This window comes from Lepisma saccharinum, chromosome 7, assembly GCF_977018435.1.
Source record: "Lepisma saccharinum chromosome 7, izLepSacc3.1, whole genome shotgun sequence".
In the NCBI taxonomy this organism is placed as follows: domain Eukaryota; kingdom Metazoa; phylum Arthropoda; class Insecta; order Zygentoma; family Lepismatidae; genus Lepisma; species Lepisma saccharinum.
This window is the reverse complement of record NC_139235.1, coordinates 46,433,307-46,447,877: the sequence shown is the minus strand read 5'-3', so window position 1 is coordinate 46,447,877 and position 14,571 is coordinate 46,433,307. Positions and strand designations below refer to the sequence as shown.

General features: G+C 39.8%; 1 protein-coding gene across 1 annotated transcript in view; it reads right to left on the bottom strand.

The window, feature by feature from the left end:
- Pgant2 (polypeptide N-acetylgalactosaminyltransferase 2) overlaps positions 1-14,571 on the bottom strand; it is a 521,273-nt gene that overhangs the window by 101,219 nt on the left and 405,483 nt on the right. Inside the window, exon 3 of the mRNA XM_083125241.1 lies at positions 10,250-10,348. Within this exon, the coding sequence (XP_082981367.1) occupies positions 10,250-10,348 (99 nt within the window). The remainder of the gene's footprint in view (positions 1-10,249; positions 10,349-14,571) is intronic.

The window sequence follows — 14,571 nt, the reverse complement described above, 5'->3', positions numbered from 1 at the left end:
TTGTCAAAGTAGTGACGTTTATGGGTCTATTATTCTTATTTTAAATGGTCATGTAGGAGATAAATCAGAAGTAAATGAAGTACACACAGCAGAACCTTTAGTTCCAGAACCTAACTTGACTGAAGTTAAATATGCTATTAAAAGGCTAAAGAATAGCAAAGCACCTGGCATTGATTTAATACCAGCTGAGTTAATTAAATATGGTGGGAATTCGTTAATATGTCAAATTCATAAATTAATTTGTTTAATATGGAATAAAGAAGAATCCATAATTATTCCTGTTAAAAAAAATGTGATAAAATGAACTGCAATAATTACCATGGAATTCCTCTACTCTCAACAACGTATAAAATATTATCTAACATTATTTTAGCAAGACTAACCCCATATGCTAATGAAATTATAGGTGATTATCAATGTGGATCTAAACGTAACAGATCAAAATTTTCACATCAGACACACACGTGAGAAAAAGTGGGAATATAATCAAAATGTCCATCAGCTATTCATTGATTTTAAAAAAGCGTATGATTCAGTTAAAAGAGATAAATTATATAATATATTAGTAGAGTTTCGAATACCTAAGAAGCTTGTTAATATGATAAAAGTAAGCACCAGTGAAACAGAAAGTAATATTCGTGTGGGTATATTAATATGTCTGACAAATTTACAATTTATGATGGTTTAAAACAAGGAGATGCATTATCTCCATTGCTCTTTAATTTTGCCTTAGAATACGCTGTTAGGAAGTTAAAAGAAACTAACGAAGGACTAAAATGAAACGGTGTGACTCAGCTGTTAGCATATGCAGATGATGTAGACTTACTGGGGGATGATGTAAATACAATTAAGAATAATGCTAAAATATTTTTCAAAGCAGCTAAAGATATAGGTTTGGAAGTTAGCAAAGAGAAAACTAAATATATGATTACAGGCCGAAACCAAGAGTTAGGTAATAATCAAAATCTAATTATTGATAACAACTCGTTTGAACCAGTTTCCAAATTCAAGAACTTAGGAGTAATACTAACAGATGAAAATTATATTAAAGAGGAAATAAGCTTAATTCAGGAAATGCGTGTTACTTTTATAATCAAAAAACTTTTGTCTTCTCGTTTAATATCTAAGAAACTAAAGTTGAAAATGTACAAAACAGTAATTTTGCCTGAAATATTATATTGATGTGAAATTTGGTCCCTTACATTAAAAGAGGAACATAAATTGAGAGTATCTGAAAATAAGATCCTTAGGAAAATATTTGGGTCTGAAAGGGATGAGGAAACAGGTGAGTGGAGAAGGTTACATAATTTAGACGTACATAATTTAAATTCATGTCCAAATATTATTAGAATGATTAAATCAAGAAGACTTAAGTGGGCAGGCCATGTGGCACGAATGGGAGAGGAAAGAAGAGTTTACAGTATTCTTGTTGGGAGACCTGGTGGTAAGAGACCAGTAGAAAAACCAAGACGAAGATGGAAGGATAATGTTGAGATGGACCTAAAGAAAATTGGTAGGTATGGAATAAGAGTATATAGATGTTTCTCGGGATAGGGACATTTGGAAGGTTTGTTTTGCTGCAGCCATGAACCTTCGGGTTTAAGAAGGCTAGAGAGTTAGTTTGTTATTATTCTTATTTTATATTTTAATTTTTTATTGGTTTTTGAACATTGAAATCTTACAACGTGTTTGACAACAAAACAAGTTCAGCACATATATCATAAGCAGGGAGACAAATTTATGGTAAATAAAAACTGAGGAGAGCGGTAAATAAAATGTTAGATCAGCGGTATATACCAGCGGTGGAAAAAACCAGACTAATTTTATCGCTGCTACAGCTAGCAAGTTCAATGAAACTGGAAGTTGAGTAGATATTCGGGGGAAGAAAGGAATGCAGCTTGACAGGGAGCGAAGTTTTCGAACTGAGATTATGTCCATGGAAAATCCCAATTTGCAGCGTCTTCCTGATGTGATCGAAGATAAAACGTTCTTCAGCTGTAAGTGGTAGGAAACTTTAGGCAAACGTTTCGTTACAAATCGACCGTTTGCGCGCACAACCCTGATTGCCGGTTTTTGCGTGTTTTCTACTTAATTTGATGATATTTCACGGTTATTTCGCGAAAAAGCGTTCATTTCGTGGAAAAGCACACATTTCGCATTACTTCGCGAATAAAACTCATGCATATTTCATCATTGGGGGTGTAATTACGTCCAGAATATTCAAAATTGCATATTTTTTTTTCACATTTCGCGATTTCGCGCATCGCGAAAATTCAATGTCCCTAATCATAAGGAAACAAAGAGCAAGGTGTTTCGGTAAAAAAACACAGTCATCATCTTCACATGCCTCGCATCTATCTGTCTCATGACGAAGTTACCCTCAAAGACGAAGTTTGACGGTATGTAATGTTTTAGATAGTGAGGTATTATTAACTCTGACGTGTAAGTATTAATACCAATAATGGAATTAATACTATACTATAAAACACTCAGTATTCATGAGAAGTACACGATGTTACTAACACAATCGATGCATGGGGATCATATTTTAAATAGGTTACGCAGTCTCGATGGCCGAGCTTTTTGATTGATAAACTAACGATGGGTTCCAGGATGGAATCCTGGGCTGCGCATGGGTGTTCATTCTGCGAGTGTCCCTTATCAATTATATCTAATTTTCATTAATTCTCATCATGTTCATTAGCTAAAATTGGCAGAAAAATACAAACAAATTAGGTTCAATCTAATAGACAATACACACACATCAGAGGGCACATAACACACTCTCTTCAATTACTGGAAACAAAAACGTTCGCTGGTGGTTAAATATACATAAACTGGCGAGTTAATGAACTCGAAATGCTTTTACCTGGAATTGAAAATATGATATTCGTACCGTGGTATTCATTATTGCCAGTCATGTACATAATTATGTCCGCAATGTGATTAGACCGTGTGTATTTTGTTTCACGTTCAGCAGAGCAGACAACAGCATGTTCAGACGACATGACAGTTTGTGCACCGTGGTTCCCACGCATCATGCCATACGCTCAGGAAGGTCAGATTGGCATGATATGTTAAACCAGCATGCAAGATTGGCAAATGAGACGTGCCATTATGAAATGACCAAAATAATATTTCGTGTAAAGGATAAATAAATGTTTCAAATTGCAAGCACACGAGGACAAGATACAAAACACAATTGAATAATAATTTGTCCAGCACACACAGGAGATGTACAAGCAAAAGATGCAGCCGGGATCAGGATTTGAACCAAGGTATCTGGTATACCGTGCCATTGCTCTAAAAACAGAGATAACAAGCCAGCCCTGATTTTTTCCCGATTTTTACTGTTGCTGTTTTACTTGTGTGGATTTGTATCTGTCAGTACAGCGCCAGGGTGCGAAATCCTGGGGGGACAGGGGGGAATTCCAATCCAACAACCATCTTGTCCTAAAATTTCCTCCACACCAAACTTTTCCGGGGAGAGAGAGTTTTTGTTCTAACAACAAAGATAAACAATTATTCTTGAAGTTGCATAAACTTTACTGGAACATTATTGAAAACACACAAGAACAACGAACAACAAAAAGAGCATCATCTCTACGAACACAGAAATTAGTTCGGCTTGTCAATTCTTCTTCATTTCTCTTCACCTTTCGTCAGCTACCGCAAAGTATATAAATTTATAAATAAAAATGTAATAGCATTTAGATGTGAATTTTATATCGGAAACTATTATCTTCTTAATGTCTCTTAATTTTTGCCCCCCCCCCCCCCTTAGTCACTCAAAGTCACCGTTCAAAGCATTAGCAGAAAATTAAAATATTCAACTTGCAATAGAATTTTGAACGAACAGTGATTTCGCACCCTGGTACAACCGCACGGCGGGCGATAGTAGCAAGCGTTGACGGCATAGGTGTTTCAAATGCAACAGATTCCGCTGTAGTTTCACATTTTTTAAAGCCGATAACTGTTCAACCGAGAGGAATAAGGTTTCGTATTAAATGGTCTTAGGTACAAATCAATGACGCTGCTTAAATACATGCTTTATAGCATTTACTGTACACGTATGGAAGAATATTTTAGTTGTTTCAATTGTAAACATCGTGAACTCACCATAGATGGTGTAACTCGATGAGCGTTTCGTGCTGTATTACACATTGTAATCGCAAAAGGTTACCGAAATTTTACATGAAATGCTTCCGTGTAAAGTACTATCAAGATTTTTGGAAGAATTTACGTAGCATTCACGCTAGCAAAAATGTTACAGGAAATGCTTTCGTCTAAAGCGAGCCCAAGGAAAGTCTTAGTGCAAAAAGTGCGACATTTGCTGTGGTACGTTGTATCCACATTCGGACACTTAAGTCTGGTTCTTTCCCCTTCTTCTGTATGTTCAGAACCACTGTATGCTGCCAGTGGCGGCGATATGGGGGGACGAGGGGGGCGCCTGCCCCTCCTCCACGTTTTGCCACTTTTGCTCCCACACTATGCTAAACCTTATGTATCAATGGAAAGTAAACTGTTCTTGCCCCCCCCCCCCCCCAGTTTTGGCACATTGGCCCCTCAGTTTTGGAACCCAATCGTCGCCACTGTACGCTGCTGTGTAAAAAATAAACTCCTTGTCCCACGAGGATCACCCAACACTCACTTCAGATACTTTCACCCGTAATGGCATCGTTGTTCAATCACCGAGCTCAAACCAATGCACACATAATGCACATGACGTGTACGCCTACAATGCAGCCTGCACCTAACGGCGCTTCTGGCACTTTGCTACATATGTTGAAGTCGCCTCATGCGCGAAGAGACATGGAATTTACACACAAAGTACGTGAGTGAATGTGCTTCGCGGTTCGGAGCTCGGAAACATGGCCACTCGGCTCTTCTTTTCCACCAGCACAAACAAAAGACAATCTAAACACGGGAAGAATCATGGCGGAACAGTTTTCTTCACGCTTAATGGTTGGATGGGAACGACTGCGCGAAATCAAATACTCCAAGTGAGCAGCCAACACAAAAAGCTTCCTCTTTCCTGAAAATGCTATTCTACTTTCACTGGCAAAAGGATTGCACAAGTCATTCAAAACAAGTTTCCTTTCATTGACTATTTGTGCTGTTAATGACTCAAGATGACTTTCTTCAGATGGTCAAACTCCAAATCATCTAATAACAACGAGAGACTAGAAAGTGTTTGTGCAACATCAAGTTCCTCTTCAGTCTGCAAAAAAATAAGAGTTTCGAACGGTAACCACGTTTCACAAGTAACTGAAATTCTGTCACCTTTAACACCCTACGAGCTCGAGGGGCATTCCTCATGGTGTAATGGTAACGGTGCAGAAACATGATAACTTCAAACTGAAAGAGTGTTTTTTGTGTAGGCAACACTATTGTCAGAGAACATATGCCTCGTTTGTCCCCATAGAAAAAATCTTGTAACCGTCTTTGTTCCTTCAAGAAAATAATATCCCCGTCTAGTTTGCTGCACTTTTTGGTGTCAAGTAGTGTATTTTGTGTCTGCACCATTTTCACTACGTTCTCGAGCGGTGTAATTTGTGGTGCATGGTCAGTGGTGCGTGCTAACTAATCAAATGAACGTTTAAAGCAGCAGACAGGCATTTGTTGAATCTTCTGAACTTGAACACCGCTTTCGTCTACTTGGTTCAACGTCATTTCCATGCACCAGGCTGACACCGGGATACACCTGCATTACACCTAGTTTCAAAAAGTGCAGTGAACTAGACGGGGCTAATGTGAGACTTGGAAAACCTAACGTGCTACTTTCAGCCTGCATGGTATCTTATGAAAGCAAGGTCCGAACCACTCCAAAGGGCATCGGACATGGGACTCCTGGATTACAAGGCTACGATTACCTTCTAAAAATCAACATAAATTACTGTGGCTGAGAAAAAAATGATGTGTGTGAACATTAATTTTTCCAGGGGCCCCTGACTCCTTGCCCACTTCCGGACGTCCATGTGAGAGAAGTCTTTTATTTCACGAGTGGGTACAGTGTGAGGGATGATCAGAAACTACAGTCTCATTTTTGAGGAGGTCATTAATCCGTCAATTAATGGAAATGGAATGCAATAATGTGTTACATCGACGTGTATACATGGACATATATATAGCTCACGTAAAAGGGGGGGGGGGGGTTGAACTTTTGGTATCGTTCTACTGAATGATGGAATCGAAACCTACCACTCCCACAATAAATGAATGGGTGATGTAGCTTATTCATCATTCATCCTCATAAATGATGAGAGCACTTGTCATTAAGATGACAAGTCTAAATGCTTGGCTGCGAAAGGCAAATCTAAAATAGAATCTCTAAGCAACTAGAAAAGACAATGGTCACCGTCAGTCATTCGGTTTTATGAACCTTCAAACCTGAATCATGCATGTTGGTTGGATAAATACCTGTCTATCTGAAGAATGATAATGATGAATTTAAAAACGTAGAATACAATTTATCTAAACTCTCTTTGAACTTCGTTGCTTGTTGGCCAGCGACACTCTGACCTCTCCTGTCCTCTCTCAGCCTCTCCTCTCTTTCAAATCCAAATCAAAAGTCCGTTCTCTCCCAGCCTGTCTACCCTCTAAGAACCCAGGCCATGGAGCTCTTCCTCCATCCCGAATCGTGAGTTTTCTACCTGTTTATTGCAAACAGCTGGCCACCTATTTTCCTGATCAAACTAATGTTTCCTCAACACATCAGGAAGTTTTGCTTAACGCTTAACTGTGCAATATTGAAATACCACAGAAGGTAGACGACTGGTGTAAACAAGTAAATACCCTGGTCAATATGAAGCTTCCAGAGAAGGTTTAAATAAAATACAATCGATACGATATGATTAGGGTTGGTGTATTTCATAAGTGAAAATCCGGGACACTCCTGACCGGAAGCTTGTTGTGGAGCGAAGGGGGGGGGGGGAGTGCTGGACCGGACAAAGTTGCGTGTATGAGCATATTCATTATTATATTCTTTACACTTCTTTTTTTTTTTTAAAAAAAAAAAGAGAAATCCACTTCGAAGTATATCATTAATCTTGCAATTCCTTTTCGGTGCCCATCTCACAATGTCGAAACTTTATTTGAGGACTGCGGACTGAACAGTGCGGGCATCCAAGCACTGACTGTTTACAGTAAGCAGCTTACTATGCAATGGAAGAGATTTGCAACTGAAATTCAGTGCTGCTAGCGGCCGGCGGCGCTGTCGTGAAGTCAAATATCTTTGAAGCATTTTCTTGTAACTCAATAACTCTTGTATTATCGAGAGGGAGCGGTTCAATGTACAGTTAGATTGTTTAGTAAAATGAGCATTTTATTGATTGATTTTTGATTGACTTGGTGTTTTATGTCCACTTTATGCACAGTAAGGCTAATTGGGACTGGACCTACAGTTTAAAGTGGAATCCGAACCACTTGTGCCTCCACCGGGTATCGAACCCGGGACCCCTTGATTACAAGGAAGCGACGCTACCACTGCGCCATCGGGGTTAGGCCTAAATGAGCATTTTAATATTACGCATTTAAATTTAAATAAAGTTGAGGAAAGTATTGTTTTAATCATTTCTTCTTTGCCACCCGATTCCAGGACATTTGTGCATCACGAAGAAACTATTCGGGACACCAGGACAAATTATATCATTCCGGGATTGTCCCGGAAAATCCAAGACGTATAGCAGGCCTAAGTATGATGAGGCTATCAAAATCCAATCTATCAACCAGCCCATCCAACATTTTGACACACACTTCCAATGAATGAGGGATAGCCATTTCACATTTTTGGAATAAGTTGTAATTTTGCAATGTGTTGACTGTGTTCAGAGAAACGCGAATTCAATTCTACTATAGAATGGACAACGAAGGTTTACCTTGTAATATTCTCTTGTGCTCTCAGCTGGTGCATTGTTCCTTCAGATTTGACTGCTGAGTGTTCTAGGTCTCTTTGTTTCTTCATCATGGTCTCTAAGTTTCTCTGCTTTGGATTAAAGTTCTCAGAACTCTTAGTTTTTGTTATATATATATATATATATATATATATATATATATATATATATATATATATATAACTTTCACCTGTGTCAGTTTGCGTTATTACTTATGAGACACCTTGTATGTATGTGTGTGTGTATATATATATATATATATATATATTAGAATACTGACATCTTCACAGTACTGAACAGTCCACCTTTTGAGGTGCCCAACATAATCTTGCACTGCATGGAAACAATTTGGTTAGAACAAGTGGAGATGTTCAAACTCCCCATAGGCTACACAGTGAAGAAACTGAAGAGCTTGCTAAATATTTCTCTACATTTCCACAAGTTAGCTACTTAGTATTTATACTTTTCTGTTTATCTTGTGTCAAACAACTTGAGAATGTTACGGTGTTTCTCTGGTTTTCTTGCATTGCGTTTCTAAAAACCAAATTCCTTTAAGAAGACTCGAGGGAAAAAAATATATAACTGATTTGACAGTCCCAATGCAGTTTCTTATCTCAGACATTCCGAACCTATCAGACAATTTCCGTATCCCGTCCTATACATCTCGAATTTAGGAAGATAAGTCCGAAGAAATTTTTATGAACAAGCGGATGGAACAGGTAATCTGGTAATTTTACTGAACCATAATTTGGGGTTTGGACCCGTTAAACCCCCCCATTAAATACGCCCCTGTGTGTATTCACTGCTTATAAGCAATGACGAGCCCACGTTTTTCGGAGGGCGAAGGTTTCTTTTTTAAAAGTAAGTGCTTGTTACACTATTTTGTATTGTATCTAGCCAGACGCGTGTCCCAGAAAAAAAAACCTGATGAGTACTTCCATACACACGCGCTCATATCCACAAATTTACATCGCAGGATGCGCATTGCTTTAAGAATTGTGTCAGACAGACGAATGAAGGAAGACATTTTTTAATTATTTTATTTATTTATTTTTTTTTTTTTTACATAATTATTTATTAAACCTTCTAGTCTATTCTGTACGCATAATGGTATTTCTTTCCCCGCAAGCTGAACAGCTAAACAAGTACACGTGTATATCAAATGAGAAATTCAAACAATAAGGGAAAAAATGAAAACTGGAGTTCAGACTTACTCCATAGACGATCAGCGAATAGTTTTAAATGTGTGAAGATCTTTTGACAACCAGGTCCGAATCCAATTGGCTTTAAGAGTAGGAGCACTTTTCGAGTCATATTTGTATTATTTGAACTGGTTTAAGAAAGTTTTCAATATAACACATGTTCCTCATAAAATCCCATAATACATATGCAGGCAAAAAAGAGAACACTTTTGCTATGTAAATATTACTGGTAAGTGGACTGGACGATATATATTATACTTATATAGGGCTGCGGAAGGTTTACCTGGTACGGTTCCCGCCACTGTCAGGTCTGCTGTAATAGTCCTTCCAAAGAGCAAGTTAATACTTTCAAAACCCTTAGAGATTACATTATTTTCCTCTCGCCATCTGAAAAACAGTTTCCTACGTGCGGGTTGCTTTCTTCTTGCCTCCGTTATAAATGTGGCACACACAAGCACCCAATTCCCCTCGCAAAGGGAACGGCGAGCTCTGGTTGGAAGAGAACAAAGCACGTGCTGTCTCCAGGGCTCCTCTCAGTGGATGGAAGCACTCACGTGATAGCCACCAAGTTTTCTAGCAAACCTTCGAGTGGCGGGAACCGAACAATAAGAAACCTTCTCTGGCCTGTAGGAAAGATGAACCACAATACACCTACGGTCATGTCACTGTAAGTAAATGCTGAGTAGGGTGAAAAGAAACGACGCATATATATCACATATTACCACGCATATACGTAATTGCAGTCCACGGAGGTTCCTTAGCATGCTTTCACGTGTGTTGCAAAGTAGAAGTTGGTACGCCATGCTATTGTGCAGGTAATAAAGGTGACTGTGGGTATATTAATGGTGAAAAATATAGTTGGAATGAGAAGCTTTTTTTTCCTTCTAACCCCTGAAACTCTTCTTCCTACGTGCAAATTATCCCTCCATCTTGCCTGAGCCAAAGAAAGCGTGTCCATTACAGCCAGCAGAAGGTTCTGGTTGGAAAAACAAGATGGAAACCAGGCTCGGATCAGACATCGCGACAGCGACAAAACAAACCGGGTGGCAAAAACAGGAATCCGCGGCAGGAGACAAATTACGGTCTCGCTCCCGATGTAAGTAAGTCAGTTGTTCCAAAGATGGCAGGAAAAAAGAGCGGGAAATGAGCACCTACCTGACGACCGTGCGAAGGAGGGTGGATCTCGCTTCGTTGTGGAATGTGATGATGACGCTCGTTGCTGGAAGGTCCTGCCTCCATTCTTTCCTCCGACACCTGCGAGAAGAAAAGAAAATGCATACATTGTAAATACGCAAACTGTTTCTTTGCACGACAAAACACAGAACATTACAATATCACCATGCTTGTGAACTTCTAGGCAGGGGCGTGGCGAGATTTTTTTCGGTAGGGGCTAGCCGTTGATAAAAGACGAATGTGTTGGACATTTGGAAAAATAGTAATGAAATAATAACTTACAATGTACCTGTGGCTACGCTATTAATTGTAACTAATGCATTAAGAAAATTTACTTTTGAACCAGGGTGCGAAATCGTTGAAGACTAATAGCGGGAGGAAGATCTTAATTTATACACAAATATATATATAATCAACAGTTTTAAGTTTCATAATTCATTGCACAGAAACTGTAAGAAAAATGTTGCTTAACTATCAGTAGAATAGTTACTTTAATATAAAAAATGTAGTCTGCGTGTCCACCGGTGACATTGATTTTTTACAGTTTCTTAAAGTCATCACAAAGTCGATTCATATTGGTAATTGTAGGCCTGTACTGCGTGGTTGCATACTTTTTTCATGATTTCGTTCAGCTTTTCGATAGGCCGTAGCGTCGTAACGTCAAACAGTAAAACGTTATTTAAAAATAGTTCTTTGCCTTCATGATATCTAAACTCTATGATAATTTGTGCGCTGACACGCTCTTTCGTTTATACTATGCAAATATTTCGAAATTCGAGACGAAAACGAGACAAGCACTCAAAAACTTAGAGAGGACAGTCCTGACCAAGTCTGGTCTTATCTCGACTCGATACGAGTGGAAAACAGGCCTACCCATTGCCATTTAGTGTAGCATGGAAAGAACAAAGTAAGATACACGCAACTTAAGACCCTCTCACATTTCCGTCGTTTCTTTGGCCGAGGGCACGACGCAGTGCTGCACTCACGATGCCTGAACCGATGGACCCAGGTTTGAGTCCTGGCGGGACATGTTTTGTGTGTGTGTGTGTGTGTGTGTGTGTGTGTGTGTGTGTGTTTATCATCACGTCACGATTAGCCCATAAAGTGGCAGAAAAGCCATGCTAAATAAGAAATTACAATAAGACCTACATATAATACCGCTAATACCAAAATGCATATTCGGGATAAAATACAATTTATTTATGGATGTTGTCTTATATGAAGGCGGGCGTTACGAGTGGCGGAAGGTTCAACCGCCCCCCGCTTCTTCCCAACCTTCTGGCCTCGTCACTGCGTCGTACTAACGATGAAAATAGCTGCAGCACGCTTCCGTGTCTCACAGCTAATTATGTTATCAATGCAATTACCAACCCATCTGCATCGGAATGCACTCTGGTAAGTGCATTAATTAAAGGTTAACGGGGTTGCGTCGACAGAAACTGCAGCTACGACAGAAACTACGTTACAGCTGGGTGATCGCTTGCTGAGTCAGAATTTTTCTCACGTTGAAAAATTATTTATTCTCTCCAAATTCCATATTCCCTAGTTACTGACGAAGGACTTTCCCCGCACTGCATTTCACCAATGGCTGCCAGATATTGGTCAACTTATATCAGAGTAGTTGTGTCTAGGTGCTTTATGGAGTTATATGTGACTTTATAAATAACGGAATACAACAGGTATATCCATTTATTATTCGTTATAAAAATAAAAGAAGATAAAAACAACAAACAAAAATGATTTGGCACACACGGGAGATCTAATATGTAAAAATTCCAACGAAAAATGCATAACATACGTATAAATATTATTCTCAATAAAATGTTTTTTGGCTTAATTGTTTAGATAATTTAGATATTTAGATAAATAATAATAATAATTATCACTACTGTACTGCTAGTGCAGTAGATAACGTTTAGCATAGTGCGGTGGCAAAAGGTGGGGGTGCAACTGTCCCACCACACCCCTCCTCTCTAATCGCCGACACTGGCGGTAAGGCAATCCCCTATCACTGACTTTAGCAGAAATCAAACCCTTGTGAAGAATTTTATGGGGGGTGTTGGGCGTACGAGGATAAATCACAGCTCCTTATACGGACTGTTACTTAGAGGCGGCTCCCGCGATTGAAATATCTAGACCGCGGCTCATCCCCCCCTCCCCCTCCCCCCAGCGGGGCTTTGCAGAACGGCTTCCTCTGGCGACGGTAATTCTCTCACCTTGAGCGCGCATTCACCCTTTCATCCCTCTTCTGTTGACAAGGCTTATGGAGTGACTTGATTCGTGACGCGGCATAAGAGAATCTGTTTGCTCAGGCATTCAACCGGCGTCCTCCAAGGCCCGGATCGATGGACGCCACACAGGGGACTCGTCGCGGTGGCCGAACACTGATGTCGGGCGCAGACAGACCGTCGCTCCGGAGCAGGAGACGTGTGAGCGGATTAAATGCGCTGCTGGGCGTCAAATTGTAACCGAGAACCCAATCCGTCGGAGAAACTCCATTTGACACCAATCCGAGCACACCAGCTTCTCAGCCTCAAATTGATGATCGTTATGTTCCTCGGTTATAATTTCCATACGCACAATTACCAAAGCTACTGAAGGGAAGATTCCATTCACTTGTTGATTTTAAGACTTAGATGGGCAAGACATGTTGCATGAATGCGAGAGGAAAATAATTTACAGGATTCTTGTTGGGAAACCTGATGTTAAGAGACCTGTAGGAAGGCCAAGACGAGGAAGGATAACGTTGAGATGAACCCAAAGGAAATCGGTAAGGATGATAAAGATTGAATTGATCTTGCCCAGGAAAAGATAGATGGAAGGTGTGTGTTGCTACAGCCATAAACCATCGGGTTTTAAAATGCTAGAGAGTTGGTTAGTTTTTATTTATTTAATACTAGCTGATTACCCGGCGTTGCCCGGGTATTTATTTTTCCCAATCTTGTATTAGACAGGAAAATAATAAATTCTAACTATAGTGTAAAATGTAACTAATTTTAAATGTGATCGTGAATGTCACCAATTAGCTTAGCGACTCGAAAACTATGGATTCGACATTAATCTAGGTCATTTCTGGCATTTTTTTCACCCCCTCTCACCCCCATGCCGATAGGTGATAAACTTGGAGTTGAACCGCATTAGGAGTGTCACGAAAACTATGGATTCCATTCGCAACACAGCCTGAATGTTAGACAACCAGAGAAACACTATCGTTGTGCGGATTGCATAGAGTCACGGATGTCAGTCTGTGCGGAATTTAATTTGGGTGGTTCTCAATTATTTTTACATGTCCCCCTTCCCACCCCAACCCTAGGGGTGCCAGGGGTGTCTTATCCCTACAGTATTTATTTCCAGATTGCAAGTGATACGTGTACCAAGTTTGGTTGAAATTGGTCCAGGCGTTCGAGAATTATTCCGGAACAAACAAATATACACACCCACACACACATCCATTTTTATATAGTATATATAGGTAACTTACTTTCATAGTGCATGTAAAGTTATACACGAATACTAATAAAGCAGTATTGCAGTATGCACACATTTAATAAATATATCAGCCGGCCCCCGTGGCGGAGTGGTTAGCAAATCGCGCTACGCCACCAGCGGTCCCGGTTTCCAATCCCGGCTTGGGCATGGATGTTGGTGAGTGTCCATTCATCAATTTCATCATGCCATCACTCATCTCATCTTCGCAAATTAGCCAAAAAGTGGCACAAAAAGCGAAGTAAAATAAAGCAAATCGATCAATAAATAAATATAACAGTTATTCATTCACGTATCCAAAAGCATTATACATTTCCATATGGCATTTCAAACCTCGCTCCCACAATTAAGTCATGCGTATTTATACAAGTAAGTTAACCTGCGTTCATTTGCTACTGGGCTGTGTTCTAATATACGTACTCTGTACATCAGACGAATGAAAAAAGATCATATAAGACATTTCAAAATGTTGTGGTGCAATTTGGAATAACTTTAGACAAATATACAGAGTGGCTCAAAAAAACCTAACCGAACACACAATACAACGGTTCTACTTTCGGTTACCTTTTTTTCGGGCCACCTTGTACTTTCTCCAGTTATCTCTGGAGCAAGGAAACGAAAACAAGTCTCTGCGCAAGTAGTGACGCGAGACAGATCAATGAGCGCGTGAGAACGAACGGGATTTCGTGGAGAGAAAAAAGCGAATGCTGTTACCAGCCTTCCCAGCAGCGCGTACTGCTTCGCTCTACCCACTCGATGCTCCCCCTTCACTGGCGCTATGCGTGGCCTTACTCCACACATTACGGGGACCTTCATTC